Genomic DNA, 23430 nt, shown 5'->3' with positions numbered 1-23430 from the left:
CCAAAGCCCCGAGAGTGGCTTTGCGCATACCCTTGCCTCGAGTAGCATGGCGAACACCCTGTGCTCCCCACATTGACCTGAAGTCTTTGGTTTCCTCTAAGGCTGCCTCGAGGTCCTGCACTAAAGTCTCTTCAGTTGGCAAGAATTCCCAAGAGCCAGGATTCTCCACCCCCTGAAAAGGTAGACCCAATAGCTGGCTTACATCCTCAATAGTGGGTGTAAACTCTCCCTACGCAGTAACAAAAGTGTACGAGCTTGAGCTCCACCGCGAGGTCAATTCCCATAAACCGGTAGTGTCGCGAGGAATTTGTATTTGGCAAAACAGCTTAATACAAGGTGTCAAGCTCGTCGCATCCAAAACTGCCTTGTACGCAGGGTTAGCGAGGATTGTATCAGTCCATTTGTCCCAACTATGGGCAGGACTAATGTAATTGTTAAAATTCACATAAGACTGTGGATATTGCCCTTGCTCGACCCGAAATCGCAAAATGGTATCAGTAAGGATGCGAGGAGCTAGGTTAATCTTAACCTCCTCTTCCATCAACTCAACCACTTCAAGTGGTTCACCGGCAACCACAGCCTTACTTGCCCGAGACCAAAACAAGTCGTTCTTCCCAAAGAAGGATGCCCGCCGCCATTCCGAATCTATTGACACTTTAGAGGGAGGACAATCCTTCTTGCATAGCTTTTATTTTTTACTAACCATGATGGCAATCTCTCCAACTAAGAAAAAACGAACAAAAAGCTTTAAATTTTAGCAGGTCTTCTTTGCTGGCGATGATGGAAACGAAGGTAACCATAGTAATTTCTAAGTTCTCTTTTCATAAATAGCCCTTCACATCGTTGCTATCCCCTTTTAATAGCCTTCTCACCTCGGGAACCCCTAAAAATCAAAGCAGCAATAGACGGCGCATTAATAACTAGAGGCGACCTTTCAAGCTTGCGTCCCTTCAATCTTCTCGAAGACATAAATGACCTAGCCGTCTAGCCTTGCACATGCAGCAATACGTTACAAATCGCCACACGTGTAGGGGGACAAAATGTGGGTGTCATTTATTGAAGGCTGACATGGCATGTTGACAAATCAGAACGACGCTAATCAAATCCCCTATGGCGATTTGAAAAGTCAAAAGTTTCGAGGGACCAACCTTCGAGCACCTTAAGCCCTAGCATCGCTCCAGGCCCATTAAGCCTCGAAAAATCAAACTTCAAGCACCTTAAGCCCTAACATCGCTCTAGGCCCATCAAGCCTCGAAAAATCAAACTTTGAGCACCTTAAGCCCTGGCATCGCTCTAGGCCCATCAAGTCTCAAAGAATTAAACTTCGAGCACCCTAAGCCCTGGCGTCGATCCAGACCCATCAAGCCAAAAATCAAACTTCGAGCACCTTAAGCCCTAGCATCGCTTCAGGCCCATCAAGCGCGAAAAATCAAACTTCGAGCACCTTAAGCCCTGGCATCGCTCCAGGCTCATCAAGCCTCAAAGAATTAAACGTCGAGCACCCTAAGCCCTAGCGTTGATCCAGGCCCATCAAGCCACGAAAGATCAAACTTCAAGTACCCTAAGCCTTGGCATCGCTCCAGGCCCATCAAGCCTCGAAAAATTAAATTTCGAGCACCTTAAGCTCTGGCATCGCTCCAGGCCTATCAAGTCTAGAAGAATTAAACTTCGAACACCCTAAGCCCTTGGCGTCAATCTAGGCCCATCAAGCCTCGAAAGATCAAACTTCGAGTACCCTAAGTCCTGGTGTCGCTCCAGGCCCATCAAGCCTTGAGGAACCAATCCTTGAGCGCCTTGAGCTCTAGTGTTGCTCTAGGCCCATCATGCCTCGAAGGACTAACTCTCGAATACCCCAAGCACTGGCGTTGCGCCAGGCAACATCACGTTGAAGGACTGGAGCCCAAGGGACTCGCCATTAGAAGATTGCGTATAGCACGAAACGAAGGTGGGGCCTTCGCAGCTATAGGGGATCTATGTCAAGAGGTGCCTTCGCTCTCAGCAATGCCCGATTAGCAAGATGATGGGATTATACATGTCATGACAGCAAACCTTAAAATCACATTTAATGCTGTGTCAGGCTTGACCAACCGACGGCTAAGCAACATTTAATGCCCCTAATTAAAGGAAAAGTGACATGGCAATGTAGGACAAGGCTCGAGGAAAGGATTAGACCCTTCAGACTCCTAAATCTCCAGGATTACTCACGTAATCCAGATTGGGAGTAATGCATGCGAGGAACCATGCACGGAAGGGACCATTGGACAATAACCAATGGAATCCGGATCTATAAATAGTACTGTCCTATAAAGGAATAACTAACCCAAGAAGAGGAGGCTGTCATAAGATATTGTAAACTCGCCCTACCGCCATCTTTATCTTGATAGTTGGTCTTCATCTCCTCCTCTTACACTGAGTATTTCCTCTGTTTTTCCTCGTATTTGTATTTCTAATATTACCATTGTATTATTGTATTACATGATCGAAAAAAGAACCCCTACAAAGTGTATATATATAGAGAGATGGTCTCATAGCTACATCTACATCTACCAGTAGTAAAGTTAGGAGCCCTTACTCTGAAGACAGCCTACAAACCCGTCATCACTAATTAACTCAAGAAAAAGGCCAGTTTACACCCAAAGTTCCGTCCCTTCATCATCAACATTGCACAGGTTTCACACTACACCTCCATATTTCATGATCTCCATCTCTTCATTTCTCAACTCTTTCCAACAAATTAATGCATTTTTAGAGAATTGGTTTAGAGGCAATGACATGCATGTTTATATATGTGTGTGTACTATGTATATAGTAGGCTAGCAGCATATGTAGTAGTAAATTAGTTATGCACAAGATGCAAACTCATGAATCCCTTAGTTGGCTCTTGAAGTGTTGTCTACAAATGGGGCCAGTAGTTGTTTTGACTCAAAAAAAAAAAGAAAAAAAAAAGAAGAAGAAGAAGCCCATTAAGGGTTTTATGTTATCTCCTACTAATCCTTTTAAATATGGCTCCTTTCGGTTGTTTCTGATGGCGTTGGGACGATCTAGGTCTAAACTTTTGCCTGATATGATCAAAGCTATAAAATGATTTGTTGAGGATCTGTTTGGAACACCAAACAGAGTATTAAATTTGACGGGCTCATGGTTGGCCTTGGACGCAAGCGATCACTTAGGGCTTCCAATTTGGAAGCGCCTCAAATACTAATTTTTATTTTTTTTTATCCCTTCAAATTAGGGGAAGAGAAACTCGAATACGGGTATACTTGTTCTGTGAGCTGAGCATTCCATCATTTAGGTCACATAATAATGCTTCACTCGAACATAATTGACACTCCCTCAGTCCCAATTTAAGTGTCGCTTTTAGAAAGTAGTATTTTTTAAAGGGGCATGTGAGATCTGCATTGTTTTCCTGAAAAGTTACTAAATTATCTTTTTAAGTTTTGAATATTGAAATTTGAAATTTAAAATTCAAAGGACATTTATGAAAATATGTGATATATTATTTAAAAAATAAAAATTAATAATTATTTTAAAACAGACAAAGAAAGAAAGCACCCACTTATTTAGAGAGAGAAAAAAGCATTACACTTATCAAGTGATTGTGTCATTTTACGCATGTGGAATTTGTAAGCTATCTGGAATCCAAAGTGATTAACAGGTAGCTAGTTTGGTTCTTCGTTACTAAAAAAAGGTCAAAAATAATACTAATAATAGACTTGTGTTAACTTAAATGACAGTCTTACCCCTTAATACGAATCAGATTTCAGACGCAGAAAAGGAGAAGACGCCACCAATGTCTGAATTCCACACCGATCAGCTCCCCGACGCTCGTTGATGTCTCTCGTCTTCATCACACTCCCACAGACCTAACATCAAACAGGTGGTGTGTGCTACTGTGTGATCTCGCTCACATCACACACCCCCTATGATAAATACGATAGCGTGGGTTTGAGAGAGAGAGGGTGTGTTTCTAGAGAGAGAGTGATTTTATAGAGAGATGATTCTACCATTTCTGAAGCTTGGGACCCTTGCTCTGAAGACAGCCTGCAAACCCATCGCTAATCGACTCAAGAAAGAGGCTGGTTTGCACCCAAAGTTCCGTGAATTCATCATCAACTTTGCGCAGGTTTCACACATCCATATTTGATTTCTCTTCATTTTATAGCTTCAAATCATTGTGGGTAATTTGGATCTTGAACTTGGCATAGCTCTACAGCTTGTATCGAAGTTGATTTTGTTTTACAATTTGCTACTGTTTTCTGCATCATGTTGGACGCTCTAGATCACTCTGCAATTTTAATTACATTTACTCATTTAGTGTGGTATGAATCATATTTTAGCACATTTCCTGGCAAATAAAATAAAATAAAATAAAATAAAAATTCATATATAGTTGCAGCCTGATAATAGTTGGAACTACACATGGGGAACATTGTCACTCAAATTTTTTTAAATTATAAAAAGTTCTACTTTATTTTCCCATTTTTTAGGGTTCATGGGTAACATGGGACAATAGAATGTAATTATTTATCATTCGATTTTAGTAAGTTTATATTTTAGTTTGAGTGTCTTCTGCAACTAGTAGATCAGAGTAGACAGGATTTTCAATATCTCCAACTCAACAAAGCCTTTTCAACTGCATGAATCCAATTATCAATCACATGTTATCATGTCCTTCCTTATTTACTCAACCCATGTTAATTTTTGTCTTCCCTTCCCCTAGCATTACCCTCAATGTAGAGCATGTCTCTCCCCTTAACTGGTGCACTTAGTGGTCTTTTTGCACATATCTAAATCATCTTAATCAATTTTCTCTCATTTTATTACAATTGGTGCTACTTCTACCATCTCATGAATGTTTTTATTTATAATTCTATCATTTCTTGTCTTGCTGCACATCCATCTCAACATTCGCATTTCTAGCACACACACTTTATGCATATGTTATTTCTTTGTTGCCAAATATTTTGTCTCTTAACGATTTCTTTTATAGAACTTCCCTTGAAATGTTGGATTGATACATCATACTCCAATTGCACAATATACCAGGCACAGTCCTTCAATTAACACATCTTGCTTTGATTATGGTATTAACATCATCTCCAATTTCACCTTTTTTGTGAATAATTGAGTCCAAATAACAATAATGTTCACTTTTTGGTATCTTTTGATCCTCCCCCCCCCCCCCCCCCCCCCCCCCTCCTCCTCTTTTTTGATAAGTTTTTCGTAAACCCTTTTAATTCCAGAGCTTCATAACAAACCTCCAATTCATTAATTAAAACAATATCATCAACAAATATCATATAAATTTCACTTGTTTTCCCTACATTTCTTCTAACTATAGTCACACATTCATCATATATGTTCTTTTGTTGTACTACTATACCCCTTTATGACTTCTTTCTTTTCTAAACTGTTTCATATTTGATCTCTAAGTAGTAAGCATCATATCACAGGCCTCCTCTAAATCAATAGTGACCGTACAAAGATCTTCTTTTTCAATCTATATATTTCCATTAGTCTTCTCGATAAGTAAACTAGCCTTCATCAAGCTCCCCAGCAAGAATCCAAATTGCTTTTCTGACACTTTTGTTTCTCATCTTAGTCGTTGTGCAGTCATTCTCCAAAGTTTCGTAGTATGACTCATTAAATTAATATCATGATAAGTATTACAACTTTATATATATATTTTTCATTTTTCTTTAGTTAGTAAAATACTTTTACAACACTCATCAAACATTCTCTTAATTGTTATTATCTTAATTATCTTATTAGACAATTTGCCATCATCCCTTAAACACTTCAAATCTCAATAGTAATGCCATTTGGTCCTAAACGTTCCTGATTTCATCTTCCTTATTACATTTTTAACATCATACTCCTCGATCCTAAGAAAAAATATGTTATCCCTAAATTTATTATGTTTTTCTAAGCTAAACTTCCTTAATGATTTCATTTAATGCCATCTCAAAGTAACTTTTCTATCTTTCATTTATTTTGTCATCTTTAACTAAAATCAGTACATCTTCACTTTGATGCATTTAATATTATTAAAATCTCTAGTTTTTCTCTCCCTTAGTTTAGCAAGTTTATATATATTCCTTTCCCCCTTTCCCACCTATTTTAGAATATAGATGATTGTATTCTCTATATTTAGCTTCACTCACAACTTTTTTGACTTCCTTGTTGACATCTTTATATTTTTCAAAGGTTTCTCTATTTCTAGGTTTTTTAGCATTCTTATTTTTTTATTTTTATTTTTTTTTAATGATGTTTTCGACTGGTTCATTACACTACCAAGTATTCTTAGACAATGACCATATTCCTTTTGATTCTAGGATAAAGTATGATAGGAAACTTTACACGATCTCTCCTAAGTTTTGGATAATTACAGTTAACCCCTTCTAGTATACATTTTTGTAACAAACTGATCCCTACGGTAAGTTTTACCAACGGTCAAAGATGATCAATGCTGATGTGGCAAATTTTTGAGCTCCATATGACCAATGCCCTTCAAATTACTGTGAAGACACTTTTGTCTAATGCTTGTTGTGCAAAAACACGATTATACCCAACTAAAGAAAATGGGATTGATGGAATTCCTAGTTGACATTGTGTCATATATATGTTTGTTGTTTGTATAAACTATTTGCTTTTTACTTTGTTCGTGGAGAGATCATCTGGTTCACTCCTTTAGTCAACTCTACAGTACATTCTCCTGCACGCGCAAACACAATAATAAGGGCATGTCAGTTACTAATCTGTATCTCACCGGGGGTCTGAAATGTCCGAAACCTCACAAATTTGACAGAGATCTCTCACTCTTTCTTTAGTTCCACTGCTTTAAAGTCAACTTTTCATTTGATTTTGGCCATTGTATCATACTGTGTTCGCTGGCTACGGCCATGAGACTCTGCCGCTTGTTATCGGTGACTCATCAGTCTGGTTTTCCATCAATTTTCTTAGCTTTGAGCTGATTTTGGAACATGGTTTTTGATAATTAGCCTGTCTAAGTGTCTATGAATCTGGGTTTCTTATTAGAGGTTAATCATAATCTATTAGGTGTGAACAAGCAAGATAGACTTGCAGATATAGATATCTTCAGTCTAAACCCTAGAAAAGCGTATCCACATGGAAACAACATTGCAATTGGTGTATTCTTTTGTAGACTCTGCGCTTGAACTCAATGATGCATCAGAAATGTTTAATGATATGCCCGTGATGAATGTTGTTTTTTTTGGAAATGCCCTCTTATTGGTTATATAGAGAAAGTTTTTAAATTTTGAGTTTTTGTATTACTTACTAACTACTACCACAATGGCTAGGCGGCAGGTGGATACCATGCTGACATCCACGGTTTTCTCTATTGGCTACCCTTAAAATCCCATTTTTGTAACAATTTCATCATGATGTTAGTTGAATCAGACAACTTGTCCACCATGAACGGTTCACAGCTTCTGGAGAAGGAACTGGTCTTCTCATTTGGGCTAGCATTTATTGAAGGGGGCTTTGTAAGTGGGAAGAGAGAGACACAGAAATTGGATTCTGTTAAAAAATCATTTAAAATAATAAGGGCATAAGAGTAATTTCACATGCTCCGCTAAAAAACATGAACACTATCAGTTATAAGGGAGGTAACTATAATTATCCAAAACTTAGGGGAGGTCCGAGTAATTTTCCCTATCTTGAGAGGAGGTAAGTGCAGTTTACCCTTGATTCTCCAAGGATATGTTTTGATGCTCTTATAATACATCCAGCCATCCTATTGCACGTTATGCTTGTATTATCTTCTAAATTTCCTATTACTTCTTTTAGCATCCTATTCTTAAATAATTCTACTTTCTCCCCCTCTTAAATTCCACCACCTAGTTCTTGAGTTTATAATTCTATTTCTCCTTTTCACTAGTCCTTTTATATATACATCTAAAACTAGTAGCCTATGTTGTGATATTAAACTCTGTCATGGCATAACCTTACAATCTTTGCTTGTTAATTAATCTACCTTTCTAGTTAGAAAAAAGTCAATTTGGCTTATTTTGTTTACACTCTTAAACATTATTAAATGTTTATCTCTCTTTTTAAATAAGTACTCTCAATTATAAGATCAGATGTCACTGCAAATTTACGATAGCCTACCTAACATTATTTCTATCTCCAAACCAGTGTCTAGCATCTACCATCTCAGATCCTTCCACAATCTTTTACTACATGACTGTTAAAGTCTCTTCCGACGTATAATTAAACTATTAGAGTCTCTTCAGATGTATAATTTTTCTCCTCCGGGTATCCCTTGAATTAACTCGTCCATATGTTTCCGAAATTGTGCTGTACTGTGTTCATCTAGACCAACTTGGGATGCATAAGCGCTAACTATATTTCCTCCTAATTCAAGTTTTACGAATATAATTTGTGTTGTCAAAGCATTGGCATAAGCAAATTTTCTAGAACTAGTTAAAAATATGTGCGATGCACATATTTGAAAATTTTTGTGAATTTTAAGGAAGCAATACTAAAAAAATACAAGAACATTGCATAATAAATGAACATTGTTTTCCTTAAAATTTCAATATAAAAATTTTCTACCTGATATTTATCTTGTCTTATCAAATTTGAAAGCTCTTCGGCCTGTTAAAGAACTATATTAAAATATATCATGCATAATAAGTAGAAATTTTTAAAACTCTTGAAATGTGAATTCTTGGAATTATGTTGTGATTTTTTTACCATATTAATTTAGATGAAAAGAGGAAAAAAAGAGAGAGGAAAATTCAGAGCCATTAGACATTTAATTAGTGGGCAATCCAAAAGGGTGTGAAGGCGACCTCTTGGTGTTCACTGAGTAGTCTTTCATTAAGTAGTTTTAAAAAATAATAATAATAATAGACCAATAGGTAATAAATAATGCAAATCTATAACTTTAGAAAAATACAAATAAATACAAGTTGATAGTTTCATGAACATACAAATAAATAAATAATTGACTAATAGAAATTGTAAGTAAATATGTGATTTTTTATTTATGAAAAAATGTGTATAAAAAATAAAAATCCTATTTACATTTATATAGTAGCATAGAAATGCGTATGACATCTAAGGAATCTTATAATAATTTAGGAGTTACTCGTTAAAGGAAACTGTTAAATCTCAAAATTGCAGATACTTGTAACTATGTCTGAAACAATTAGAATGAAAGAACATAAAATCTTTGATCATTTTATGCGAAGCTGAGTAATATGTCAATATCAGTTTTAACCCAAGTGTTCCTGAATATGGTGTAGTTAGAAAAATATTCAGATCTTTGGCTAATATATTTCAATATAAGGAAGGAAAAATATATATAATATATATATATATATATACATATACATATATATAAATATCTAAGGTCATAGGTTACAAAAGAAGGCAAATATCTCGACTTAACAAAACAGAGAAACTTGGAGGTTTATTATGCACTTAATTTGCCTCAACCAAAGATGTCATTATTTTTTATTGTAACACTTTGTTACTAGATTTTAGTATAAGATCATGGTTATCTTGACTCAACAAAATGGAGGAACTTGTTGGCTTATTGCAAACTTATGAGCTTAATTAAGATCTTTGGCTACTATATTTCAATCTAAGGAAATAAAAAGAAAAGAAAAAAAAAAACAAATATATATATATATATATATCAATCTAAGGTCATAGTTACAAAAGAAGGCAAAGATCTTTAATTTGCCTAAACAAAAGAAGTATAAAAGTATTGCTTTGAAAAATATTGAGATTGAATCTGATGAGTGTTCACTGAAAAGAATTGTAGGTTTTAAATCTTTTCTTATTACTTTAAGTGAAGGTAAATCTGGAGAAGAAGACAATGAAGATGTTAACTATGGTGAACAAACAATATTTGGAATGCTTTTAGTCAAATGATTGAAGTTAAGACAAAAAAGGCTAAGAAGAAGTTGGGAAGCCAAGGCATGTAGAGTGAAACACTTGCTTGTGGACTACCAGAACCTCGCCATCGTGACAATTCGCAGCGATTAACATGTTTTTTCCTTATCCAGAATCTTAAGAACATTATAGATAATTCATCCAGTAATTGCAGTTGGACAGTACCAGAATGAAGAGTTTGCTTATCGTGACTGATAGTATGGGATGCTTTGCACATTTAAAACCTATGGTGGCAGTGTGGAGTGTTGGGAATCACAAGGCAAATTATTGAGTAGGAACTCATGCCTTTGTAGTTATATTTTATAATTTACATTATCCATACTGTTTGTGCATCATGGATACCCCTGCTGCTTAGGTAAATGCTAATAATGGCACATGCTTGGGTTGGAGTTTCTGAGGATTTTGAACATCAGATATGTTTCCAATGCCTAATATGTATCAATTTGGGGTTCGCGAATTAGGGGTGGGACTGGGTGGGCCTAACCCAATCAACCCAAATCCAACCTGAAAATTTTTTGTGCTTGGAAAGAGTATTTGGGATCTTGTGATGGGGTTCGAGTTCAAATTTTAGAGCCTGAATTCATTTTAAATGGGAATTGTGCAAGGTTTTGTCTAACTCAAGAAACCCGAAGTATAAAAAAAAATTATATTTTTTTAGAGTTTCAAGACTATATGCTATTAACAATTATTGAGGTTAAAGTTCCATGCTTTACTTTTTGGTGTATTATATTACTGATTTTTGAACCTGTTGTTGACATATATTTTACTATAGTCATAGTTTATCGCAATTCATAACTTGGTTAATTTTATTACAAATTTTTATGACATATATGAACAGCTATATTACAAGTTATTTTTCTTTTTATACGAAATTTTGTCTATTAGCATGTTATATTCACCTAGCTAACTCATTTGACTCGCTTAAATTCTTGAAAGCTTGGGCAACTTGATGCAGAACCTGATGAACCCTAACGAGATGACGCTGGTTGAGTTTTCTTGGGTTCTTTAATTTTTGGGCATGGTGCTGGTAGATTGTTCAGTATCTATTTATAGAGCCCTAAACCCGATTCCTTGTTGGATAAGGATTACAATTCATTGGAGCCCAAGATTTGCCCAACAAGATATATCCTAAAATACAACTCTAAAATAGAAGCCTAATTAAACTAGAAATTTTATACACAATACCTAACACTGACCCGTACTCCTGCCCCTGTCCCTCCCCTAATGCAAATATGCTACCAAATTATATTAAACAAATTTTGAAGTGTAATGAGTGGTCATGCAATTGGATGTGTGAGAGCTGGGAGAATTTAATTTGCATGTTTTGTTCATAGTCATACAATTTACATAAAGCATTTGGAGTTATTTGTCTCATCAAAATAAGATGTTCTTAGAAATTGTGGGCCAAAAGAACATTTGACTCAGCCCATGGATCTAGTGGCGCTGTGTGGGTCCATTTGATGGTCTATATTTTTTTGATTTAACAGAAGTTGGAAAATTATAAAGCTTATAGTTATTTTGTGGGAGTCATGCATTTATTAGGATGGAATTTCAAGGAGGAAAAGACATTAACAAATGTAGATTCAAGACATGCAAAGCAGTTCCAGTGAGTAATTACTGTAGCTGTATTATAATTTTGAATGTAATCTTTTAGATTTATATATAAGCCTTGAAGACACAGGTAAAAGAATGCTTTTGCTGAGTATTTTTTGTTTAGTTCTTTGTAAGCCTCAGACAAAGAGCTGAGTGATTCCACTCATCAATCAAGCATTTCACTTTGTTGCATGAGTGCTTGTGCTTCTGTGATTAGTAACATGAGTTTGATTACCTCAGTTGAGTACTTGAGTGAATTCTAGATTACTAATTCCTTTGTGGTTAATTTCGGTCCCTTTGTCTTCTTATCAGTTATCCAATTCTAATCTTTCCATAAAATTATTAGATGGAATTGCTGTTTGTTTATTGAATGAAGCTTTTACTGATCCATATGATCTTTTGTTAAATGGATATGCCCCTTTTGTTGATTAATATAATTTTTCTTCTTTTCTTTATGCATAAGATAGATCTGCTGGCTTACATAATGTGAATTTTGTTGACACTGTTTCTTTTTCTCCTCCTTTCTTTGTTGTTGTTGTTGTTGATAAGTGTGATTTTTGTTAATACTATATCAGGCAAATCATCGATTCACAACGACAATGCAAAGACGCATATATGGTCATGCAACTGATGTTGAAATTCGTCCTCTGAATGAGGAAAAGGCTGTCCAAGCTGCGGCAGATCTTCTTGGCGAACTGTTTGTGTTTACGGTAATAATTATTCCTGATTTCAAACTCTTCTTTGGCATCTTAAATTTTCATTGACGATGAACATGTTTGCATATTTAACCACAACCTTATTTAGCTGTGGGATTGTGGTTATATTAGTTGTTTTGCGCTTGTGTGTGGCATTCACTGGAAATAAAGTGAAAAAAAGAAAAGAAAAAGAAAAGAAAAAAGAAAACCCAATTAAGATAGTTTGAACATATACAACAACGACCAATAATTGCATCAGCAAGGGTAAAATTATTCACCTTTGAGCATAGTGCTAGGGAATTAGAAAATCAAAACTAATATAGATTGAGATTGATGTAAATTGGTAGGGAACCCAATGGCTACATTGAAGGTAGTTTCAAACAAACCCAGATCAAAGCTGAATTTTGCTTAAATATATTTTTGTTTAGAAATCTGCAATTTCCAGCACTGTAGACTCAACTATGGGGCTCAAAATATTGCCTAGGAAGAAAGAAAGAGCATAAAAAAGAGACTATATTTAGACTATATTTCTCCAAAAGTAAAATTTTCATTCAAATCATTATTACTATATACATTTAAATAGTTAAATAATTTGCTCCTCAAGCATATTATTTGTGTCTAAAGTAACTTCATTGCTTCAATTTCCTTAATTACTTGGTACTTCATCCCATGTAATTCACCGTCAACCGCAGTAGTGACTGTTCGGACTCATTACAACCAATGAACAATTGAAATAGAACCCATGAACCCAACCCTGCCCATGTCTTCACTTTGATCCTCAAAACTTAAATAAACTGTTGCCTACATCCCATAGCAAATGTCCCTCTTTCCATTTCTACGAACCCTGAATAAGTCTACAAATTTGATTACATCAAGAATTTTACATGTTAATAAAAATCCCTGCTAAGCATCCATGTCTGAATGGTTAAAGTGCTCAACTCATAGCTGGCAAAATCTTATGTTTGATTCCTATTGGATGCATGCCTATGAGACCCTCCAATAGATAGGGACCTATTTTTCATCACATGCCCAGCGACAAACTCTTGTTTGTCTTTTGGTAACGGTATTTCTCAGCAAGTTCCTGGTTAACAAGTCTAAAGGTCTTGTTATATCGATAGTGATGATATTAACGCTGGTGAAGATATTTATGACCGTGATGATATCTAATGTGACCTTGTTACAGGCTGGAGCTGCTATATATGACATATGTATTCATGGTTGGATGAGGTTTAACTAAAATGATGGTACACAAAAAGGAACGGCGAGACAGTGTTCATTTAGTTGCTCCCATATAGTTGTCACAAGGCTTTATGGAGCTTAGTAGAGTTGCATTAGTCTGGGTTCACATTGGCGAGTGGTTTTTTTTTTTTTTTTGATAAGTCACATTGGCAAGTGCTTGACTATGTGTTTGGTCGGTTGTAGTGGTGACTGGTGTATGTATTCTGGGCTGAGGATTCATGTGCTTGCATTCTGGTTTCCATTGGGTGCATTATGTTCTTCTGCATGCATACCTTGAATTTATAAATACCAATGCTCATGTGCATCTAGCAATTTATAGAATTTGATGTTGATTTCAATTTTATTTATTTATTTATATTTTTTTTTGTGTGTGTTTTGGGTGGTTGGGTTGCTTATGCTTTGATGTGATCAGTAGGTTTTTATTGTAGTGCAATCATGCAGACATACAAGTCATCATGAGTATACCGCAATTGTTTTTGTCATTGTATTTATCTGGCATGTAGTCCAAGTAATTTAGGAAGCAGGAGTAACACAATGATTAGATAACTCAATGGTGCCATTGTGCTTGCACTAATGCACGTGAGTCTACATGCGTGTATTTGGTATGTGATGAAGTAAAACTAACCAAAGATAAATTAATATGCATAAAAGAATGAGCTTTTCAACAAGGGGATGGTATGTCTGGCAGTTCAACCTTACAACACCTCACTTTATGCAGAATGGGGAATTGCTGTTGGGGCTGCAGTTACAGGACTTGTTCTCGTCTTAAACATATAAGAGCATATTTTTCTGGGGAAAAAAAAAATTTAAAACAGACTTAGAATCCCATAACTAAGAGGCTTGATTCTTTTAACATAAAAAGCTATGGATTGACAACCTACAGATAATGTTTATTCCCTGACCATTCATTTTCAAGTTGAAAATTTCACCTATACCGCATTTTGGAAGAAATGTTTTTTGTCTACTCAATTTACTAAACTAGACACCAATGTGCCCAAGACCGGTTTCTGATCGAGTGTGATGGGTCATGGGTACGATGGACTTGGAGTTGCCTGTAATGGAAGTGATACTTTGTACCACTGTCTTAATAAGAATAATAATAATAAATTGTCAACTTTCTGGTACACATGGTATGGTTCCTTGTAGTCTTACTTGCATTGAAACTCTTGCGATACATTGTGGAGCAATAAGAGGCTGTACATCCTTATAGCATATGCATGTGGCTCATACATGGTCGACATTACTATTTGTGAACTTGGGAAAGTCGATTGATATTTTACATCATTTTCATTTTCTGGTCACCAAAATTTTGTTTCCAATTAAATTTGGAAACAACGGCTGGTTGTGTTATCTTTCAATATAGGAGATGTTTTATTTGAGATATACATTATTTTTGCATTAAGATTCTTTTATACTTAGATTTACATGCTCCATTTGATTTGCTTAGGTTGCTGGTGCTGCTGTTATCGTTGAGGTGCAAAGAAGTTCTAGATCAGAAGCTAGAAAGGAGGAACTGCGCAAACAGGAATTAGAGGTTTATTTTTAATCACCTCCTTCATTACAGGACACAATTTTTTTTTATTTTGTGAGGCATTTTTTTCTCCCCTTGAATCAAGTGGCCTTCAAATGGTGTTCCTTTTGGTAAATGTTCCAAGGGAAGAGGTGAGGAGTTGTGATACCAAAAGAAAAAAAAAAAAAAAGAGGTGTAAAGCAGAAAATCGAGAGATCAAGGGTGTGACTGAAGCAGTATGTTCCTTTTATGGCATGTTATCAAATTTTGCTAACTCATAGCTTATTTGTCATGGACAGAGTGACCAATACTGAGGGATAGCCTGAGGGAAAATTTATTAATAATAAGATGAACCTCAATAAAATTAATCACACTATTGGCAGTTTATATTGGCGATGATGCAGCTGAAAATTTTTATTGTAAATGCTGGCTGCTTTTCTAATTGCTTCTGTTCTTTCTATTGACTCTGCATATAAATTATTTAGAACTTTTCAATTACAATTAGAAATAATCTTATGGGAATTTTCCAAGTTATGGTGATAAATAGTTCATTTAGTTTATATGAATGTGCATAGTTTCTGATTTAATGATTATAAAACAGGTTTAAAGCCATAAATATCTGGTCGTTCTGCTGTTAATTTGAAAATTTGCGACTCTCTTTGCATTTAGGCATTGAGGCAACGAGAGGAAGAGATAGCAAAAGAGATTGAACTTCTTAAACAGAAAGTTGGTGAGCTAGAGCAACTTGGCAAAGGACGAGGACTTAGTGGTCTTTTTCACTTCAAGCATGCTCCTGGCACCGAAGAAGGACAAAAAAATCAACCCTGATCATTCAAGGCTTGGTAACATGATGTTCCAAACTTGTTGGCCAAGTTCAAGGCTTGGTAGATGATGATGATGATAAACTAGATTTTCTTAGATTGTTATCCCGGTTATTGTTACAGTTTTACCATCGAACAGAGTTAAATCCACACAAAGTTTGACAAAGCACCCTTCATGGCGCAAGGATACCCCCTAGCTAACTTTGGGGTTTATACATGCTGATGGGTTTTAACTTTTAATGTTGTATTTGTTGCAAATTTTGTAAAGCCATCCTATGATTTAACAGCTGCATATTCTGCCATTGACCACCAAAAAAAACAGTGAAACGCAAATTTCTTTCATATTCAGTTGGTTTTGAAGTGATAAAACTCTTGAAAAGTATATGATTGATTGAAAATAATTGCTTGTTATTCTTAGCACTAGTGTAGGTTGAAGAACTGCTTGTTAATCTTAGCTGCCCCACATTGAACAAAAAAGGGTATGAATCTCACATATCAGTTCAATGAAAGAGCTTATTGTCCATGTTTAAGAAGGATGCATGACCTTCGAGAGGACAATTCCTGTGCAGACTTCCTGTTAAATGAGGGCCGCAACCTGGTCTCATCGAGTGGGATTTTTGAAGAGCAGCAGCGGCAGCAACAATTGGCTCTCTTCATATTAGTCCCAACTTATTTTTGGAAGTGTACTGCGGATCAATGTGTTGCTGAGCAGGACAAAGGGAGGTTCTTGCTTGGAGAGATTGTGGATCTGTTTCTAGCGAGAGAATCAGGTTGGTTTAGAGGTCCATTACAACCGTGGATAGCAACCACCAAAGGCTGTGGTCTAGTTGTACTTTTTCTCAAAGTAGAAGGTCGAGGATTCACGTCCCATACTTATTGGGACAAGTATGGGTGTGTAAATGTATTTTTTCCCAAAAAAAAAAAAAATAATAAAAAAATAAGCAAGGAAAGAAAAAAAACTTGGTGGTATGTATGATCCTTTCTTATATAAAGAATAATTTGGCGCACAAAGAGTATATAGGACTGGGAGAAGATTTAACTTACAACAAAATTTTGAATTAGATGAATTGAGAAAGTATAAACCATCAAAACCTCAAAACCAGTTGTGTATCCCCAACAGATTCTATATTTTATAACGGTTGCTTTAGAAAAAATTTGGTATTTTCTTATGAAATTTGTTCAAAATGCACTCAAAACTATTAATTCTTTACAAAACAGCAATTTTTGTATTTGTGGGTTGAATCAACTCTTTCTTCTCACCTATGACTTGGTTTATAAGTATGGAATCTCAGAAAATTTGGTTTAGTTTTTTGAAAAGGAAAATGTTTAAATATTTAAAGCTCTTACAACTGTCTTTTATTATTTTCTAAAAACTGTTTTATACTCTCTGAATTCTTGAACTATTTTCAAAATTATAAACCAAGCGGACCCTAATTGCATTTTCTTCCTTCAAGGCAACCAATCTCAACAGCTATAATAATTCAGCGGAAGCATTTTTGCAGGCTGTTTGAATTAAAAATTGTTCACCTTCTTCATCACTTTTAAGGTACTAGGCAAACAGGAATTAGATTCAAGTGTACTCAACAGTAGAAAATAAACAGAACCATCATACTAATAATAATATCATCAGAAGGATCGAACTAGAATCATTTTGTTGTTTAGTTTCTTTTAAACTTTCTTAAAGTATCAACAAGCCAGTGACCTAGCGGTATCAGCCTCTTATTTTCCAAAGAGAGGTCATGGATTCAAGTCTCAAAAAAAATGTCAAAAAACTTTCTTAGGGCAACTTCTCAAACAGGCGACAAAAAATAATTTCTAACTTCAATCAGAAATAATAACAATAAAAAAAAATTTAATAAATGAATGCGGAAGAAAAGAAAGGACCAAGATTCAAATGTGTAACTTGAGCTTGTTGATAAACTTTAGGTCGTCAAAATGTAATCAACCTAACATTCCACTACCATTATGCAAAAATTAATCAACCATTTCGATGCAAAAATAAGGAAATAAAAAAAAAAAAAAAACATTCCAGATCAAATCCTGAGCAATCATATATAGACTAACCTAAAGAGTGACCAAAAAAACCTCTAATAATACACCGAGGAAAGGGAAAAATTACAGAGACGAGATGGAAGAAGAAGAATGCAAATAAAATCACTGAAATCTTTAACTCTTCGCATTCCTTATAATTGGTTTTTGCCACTGGAATATCTTCGTTTCTTTAGACTATGATGAGCAGCATCCAACTTTTTTCACGGCTGATACATCGTCTTTGCCGCCCATATTAATGGTCTGCCCCTTGGGCAAAGCTGTCGGATCATCCCCGATTTCAAGTGCCTTTTTGCTGACGACGCGATATATCTGAGAGAGCACTTCTGTGAAAGCATTTTCCACATTCATGGACTCTAGAGCAGAGGTCTCCATAAAGAAGGTTCTCTCCCTTTCGGCAAATCCCTTCGCATCCTCAGTGGAAACAGCACGCAAATGACGCAAATCCGCCTTGTTCCCCACAAGCATGATCACGATGTTTTGGTCTGTGTGATCGCGAAGTTCCTTTAACCATCTCTCTACGTTCTCAAACGTGATTTGCCGGGTGACGTCATAAACAAGCAATGCACCAACAGCTCCTCGATAGTATGCACTCGTAATTGCACGATATCTTTAACAAAGACATTGAAATGAGAAGATCATATAATTTAGAGGAACGTACTTGAGATACAAATATTTGTTTGAGCTTAAATAACCAATACGGGTGAGATGAAGATCTATTCTTAAGAATCATACAACAAAAACACGGAAATATGTGAAAAGATAAATACTACGAAGCAAAAGAATAAATTGAAGCAAGCAGTCAATTGACATGTACACAAAAGGGAAATAAGGGAAGCGCAGCAAAAAACATCTGTTTGAAACATGAAAGCTGAAACCTGTTAAAACTCGTGTTTGTTAGTTATATCAAAGCAAGCACCCAAAACTTAACGAAACTATGTCTCTATCAAATCATCACCCGGTAATTGATCGATTAATAATGTACTGCTCAAATGAAATTTTTAAATCATTGGAATCTGTTCTTATTACAGAGTTGATGGGCACAAAAGACATTTTTCTGCTGAGAAGAAATAATGGGCTATTCAATAGCTAATAAGGATAAAAAGGCAAAAGCAGTTTTCCATTTTATATCATACTATTACTAGATGTTGTTGGTAGCTTAGACCTATGTTACATGGACTCGGGTACGGGTGTGACACGAGTATGTATCCCTGTGTCAGACGTGTCAAATCTCTGAATAGAAGGACACACGGACACGACTAAATATTCATTTTATTATTTATTTTATTTTATTTTCTAGAGTAAAGTAGTGTTTTTATCTAATATAATGTTCAATATAGGCATTTAACTCATTTTAAAGTAATAATATAATATAATTGAATAATTGGATATGCTTTTTAAATACATGTCCAACCAAAAGTGTCGGACACATATCCCATACCCATGTCCGAGGGATATGTGTCTGACAAGGGTACTTCAATACTTTTAAAGAGTCCATGTAACAGAGGCTTAGACATTTCAAGTCCCTTTTCTCTCTCCACTGTAACCAATTTCAAGCCAAAGCATAAACATAAGAGATAGCAGACATGTCAAACAAATATTTAGTAAATTAGACTCGTCTCTGCAATGAAGTAACAATATTTATAACGCCCAATATATAGAGCATCTCAGCATGCTGTGGGAGTACTAAGATGGTCAATAATTTGCTCCCATAGAAAAGTAACACATCTAAAGCACCATAAAAATAAAAAATATTAGGAAACCAGTGAATCCAGGGATTTTCACAACACATCTTTAGAAATAAGTCAACCATTAATACTATGTTTGGCTGGAAGGAAAGATTGAGGAAGGATTGAAGAGAGGACGAATAGAAGAAGCTTCCTTTGTTTGGTTGGAAGGGAAGAGAGGGATAAAGCATCCCTCCTAGCCCATGTTTTCTTATCCGTCCAAAATTAACGGGAGAGGAAAAAAAGAAAAACTACCCTACAAATATGTAATACCAAACAAAATCACTTGTTAGACCCAAATGAATATTTACCTTTTATAAACTTATCTAATGAGGATACATTGGTAAAAATATATATATCTAATAACACCCCTTTCCCTTCCCTTCCCTTCCCTTCCAACCAAACTAAAAAAAGAAAAAAGTGAAAATTTATACTTTTATTTTGGATCGAGTAAGAGATGATTCCCTTCCCTAGGGATGCATCATCCATTCCTTCTCCTCTCCCTTCCATTCATTTTTCCATCCCTCCAACAAAACAAAGCAACGAATACATTTGGGGTGTGTTTGGATGTCTTGTCGAATTTGAATCATACGGATATTTTACAAGATTTTCTAACTATCATCTTGGATTAGGCCATCTTAGAAAATGGCAACCATCACAAAATGTTGTTCACAATAATAAATTTTATCATTTCAAGGAAACTGAAAATGATAACATGCCATGATATATAATAAACTCCCCTATTTTTCTCAATGCCCCAAATTCGAAGATGATTTTTCACTTCAAATTGCATACCGCATAGAAAATGCAATGGGGCTAATCAAAACTAAAGGGATGCCAAGCGTACTCAGTTTCTGTGAAGATGCTAGAGAGGAAAGATTTTTAATTTTTTATCATAATTAACCACGATACAGAATAAACAGCATTAATCATTACCAAAAGGCTGGTCCTGCACAGGAGGTGCCATGAGGAGGGAAAATTGTAGACAGATCTAACTTGTGACATTATTTTGTATAAGTGACTACTCTCAAACTTGAACCTACATTCTCACTTTTCTTCGTCACTGCTACTACTGTAGCAAGTAATGCCCCTAATGTGAATCTAAGAAACCGTTCAAGATGTGGAAATGATTAGTGTTGCTGAGGGTGTATAACCAAGACGGGGTCGAAAATCCAAGTAAACCTGAAACAAAGTATATTGCCTTAGAGTGATACAACAATTTGGGTTAATTAAGGTGAATCTTTGCTTCGTTTAGCAACCGAAAACATGAACTACCAATCCAAATTTATCCACTTGTATCAAATTCAAATATGAGAATGAAATTTAAAAGTTTATAATTTCCTCAATTCCCTCAGCAATCAATCAAAAGCGTGAAAAGCCAAACTTCAGATCTGATTAGGGGTAAGGTCCAGTGCACGGGATCAATGTCTATACAACAACAAATTTCAAACAATTTGTACAAAAAGACAGAAAATTTCCAGACATTGTGAACCAAAATCCAGTTATGCATTGCAAAAGTTTACAAGTTATCATCCGTGAATGGGAGAAATAGCCTGAAATTATGAACTTCATAAACGTATATACATATATAGATATGTGTGGGTATATATATATATATATATATATATACCTATTGGCATTGTGGAATTGATAATATCTAGACAAATATACACACGAACAATTAGTATATTGTTATCTAAGATGCATAGGAAAAGGAGATAGAACGTGAGATCAGATCTAAACCTTTCTTGGCCAGCGGTGTCCCAAATCTGAGCCTTGATGACTTTGTCGTCGACATGAATGCTGCGAGTGGCGAATTCGACGCCGATTGTGGATTTGGACTCGAGGCTGAACTCGTTCCTGGTGAATCTGGAGAGAAGGTTGGATTTGCCGACGCCTGAGTCGCCGATGAGAACCACTTTGAACAAGTAATCGTAATCGTCGTCAGCTCTGTACGCCCCCATTTACGTTCGAAATTCTAGTAGAAAGAGAGATCTGAAGATGGTTTTGCAGATCAAAGTGTCAGAATCTCTCGTTTATCTGTTGATCTTACACCGTATAGATGCCAACATTTCTAGAGAGAGAAATTTGGAGAGAGAAGGAGGGTTTCAAGAATCTGATCTTCAAATGTTGTCGACACTGCGAAGAGAGAGAGAGAGAGGGCACCGTTATAAAAAGTGTTTTGAGAGAGAGAAAAGAAGAGGGAGAGGTGTTTAAAGAGGAATGCACAGGGCTTGCTTCAACCTACCCAATTTGATTCAACTTTGTTACTATTATTATAATTCATTTTGTTGTTTAAATTGGTTAACTTAGAAATTCTACTTATAAATTGGTTAACTTAGAAATTCTACTTATATATATATATATATATAATTCATTTTGTTGTTTAAATTGGTTAACTTAGAAATTCTACTAATAAATTGGTTAACTTAGAAATTCTACTTATATATATATATATATATATATATTTTGGAAGTTAATTTTTTAATTTTACCAAATTCTTCACATTCCAAAACACTCCAAGGTTTGAGTTTTTTACTTTCCATAATTGGATGTGTAAGTTTTTTTTTGTTAAATAATAATAATAATAATTTTGTCTTCCTTTTAATTAAATTTCTAGTTTCGCCTCTTTGGCTCCTTTTGTTTCAAATTAAAATATTATTTTTGAAAAATATTTTTTTTCAAGTAAAATATTATTTTATTTTTACTTTGTCAGTGTTTGGCAAAGGTCTACGTCGAGGTTGAGGTAGAGTCCATCCGGCAGGATATGTACCTGCCGAAAATTGATAAATAAGTTATTTATGTTAAATTTTAATAATTTTTTTCTTCATAAATATTTTACTAGAACCAAACATCATAAAATAAAAAAATATTTTTTGAAAAATATTTTACGTTCAAACAAACGAATCCATCATTTGATTTGTTAACAAAAAGAATATTACGAAAGTTCTTTAATTGGAGAATTTGAAAAGTGCAATTAGAATTTTTTTTCAAGTGTTTGTTGATACATTATAATAAGTATTTTTTTAAATTAAATTATTTTATAATTTATTTAGTAACATTATAAAAACACTTTTATTACTTAATTTTACAATAATATTCTTTAATAGGGTGTTACCATATTTGATAATAGCAACTTTATTAAGGAATGAATGTAATTATCTTTATAAAAGATAAAAAAGACAAATTTATGTAAAGAAAAAAAAGTTACCTAAAATATTGAACCTCTGTCAAAGAATGCAGTTTTGCAAGTTCCAAATTCAACCTTCATTCAAAAAGCTAATTAACCTAAATTGGGTAACTACTAAAAACACTTTTAATGAGTTAAAATACACCTAAAGACAATTTTTCAAAATAAAAACTGTAGAAATATCAATCATTGTAACTGTAATTAAGGTAGTGTTTCTATTTTTAAGGAAGTTAAAAACTTACCTATTTTAAGACAAAATTGTCCCTTATAGCAATTCTTTCTTTTCACTTGTTTCATATGTGCCTAGACACACGCACACATATATCACACCTTCAGTCTAACGCCTCGAAAATGAAAAAATAAAAATAAAAAAATTCTAATGTCCGATAAAATTAAAGAAACATTTATTCTTTCCTTTTCACTTTTTTTCTATTTTCTTCTAATGATTTATATATATATATATATATATATAGTAGTGATCTCTTACTCTCCATATAGAAAGAAAATTATTCAACATTTTTTATAGTGACCATTAGATTTAGATTAAATCTATCTAAATCTAATGGTTACATTCTAAACCTACCTATATACTTTCATTTTAATACAAAATCACTACCACTATTTCTAGTTTCCAAATTTAATATTTATTAATACAATTAATTATAATAATAAAAGG

General features: G+C 34.8%; 2 protein-coding genes across 2 annotated transcripts; one reads left to right on the top strand and one right to left on the bottom strand.

Annotated features, from left to right (window-relative positions):
* Positions 1–3722: 3722 nt before the first annotated feature.
* LOC132306412 (OPA3-like protein) lies at positions 3723–16130 on the top strand. Its single transcript, XM_059803798.1, has 4 exons — positions 3723–4123; positions 12099–12233; positions 14905–14991; positions 15637–16130. The coding sequence occupies exons 1-4, from the start codon at positions 3995–3997 to the stop codon at positions 15793–15795; spliced, it is 510 nt and encodes a 169-aa protein (XP_059659781.1). The 5' UTR covers positions 3723–3994; the 3' UTR covers positions 15796–16130.
* A 1553-nt stretch (positions 16131–17683) lies between these two features.
* On the bottom strand, positions 17684–21802 carry LOC132306411 (ras-related protein RABA1f-like). Its single transcript, XM_059803797.1, has 2 exons — positions 21308–21802; positions 17684–18447 (listed from the first exon to the last, which is right to left on the bottom strand). The coding sequence occupies exons 1-2, from the start codon at positions 21526–21528 to the stop codon at positions 18015–18017; spliced, it is 654 nt and encodes a 217-aa protein (XP_059659780.1). The 5' UTR covers positions 21529–21802; the 3' UTR covers positions 17684–18014.
* Positions 21803–23430: the final 1628 nt, after the last annotated feature.

Source organism: Cornus florida, unplaced genomic scaffold (assembly GCF_030987335.1).
Source record: "Cornus florida cultivar Cherokee Brave unplaced genomic scaffold, ASM3098733v1 CherokeeBrave_3.0.0_Hap2_Chr05, whole genome shotgun sequence".
Lineage (NCBI taxonomy): Eukaryota > Viridiplantae > Streptophyta > Magnoliopsida > Cornales > Cornaceae > Cornus > Cornus florida.
The sequence above is the reverse complement of the archived record's forward strand: the minus strand, read 5'-3'. Positions and strand labels throughout refer to the sequence as shown.

Excerpts from the sequence above, each read along its gene's own strand:
- LOC132306411 (XM_059803797.1), bottom strand. The coding sequence starts at position 21,528 with ATGGGGGCGTACAGAGCTGACGACGATTACGATTACTTGTTCAAAGTG. Across the intron at positions 18,448-21,307 it reads GACACCGCTGGCCAAGAAAG|ATATCGTGCAATTACGAGTG; the intron begins GTTTAGATCTGA and ends TCTTTGTTAAAG.
- LOC132306412 (XM_059803798.1), top strand. The coding sequence starts at position 3,995 with ATGATTCTACCATTTCTGAAGCTTGGGACCCTTGCTCTGAAGACAGCC. Across the intron at positions 12,234-14,904 it reads GCGAACTGTTTGTGTTTACG|GTTGCTGGTGCTGCTGTTAT; the intron begins GTAATAATTATT and ends TGATTTGCTTAG. Across the intron at positions 14,992-15,636 it reads TGCGCAAACAGGAATTAGAG|GCATTGAGGCAACGAGAGGA; the intron begins GTTTATTTTTAA and ends CTTTGCATTTAG.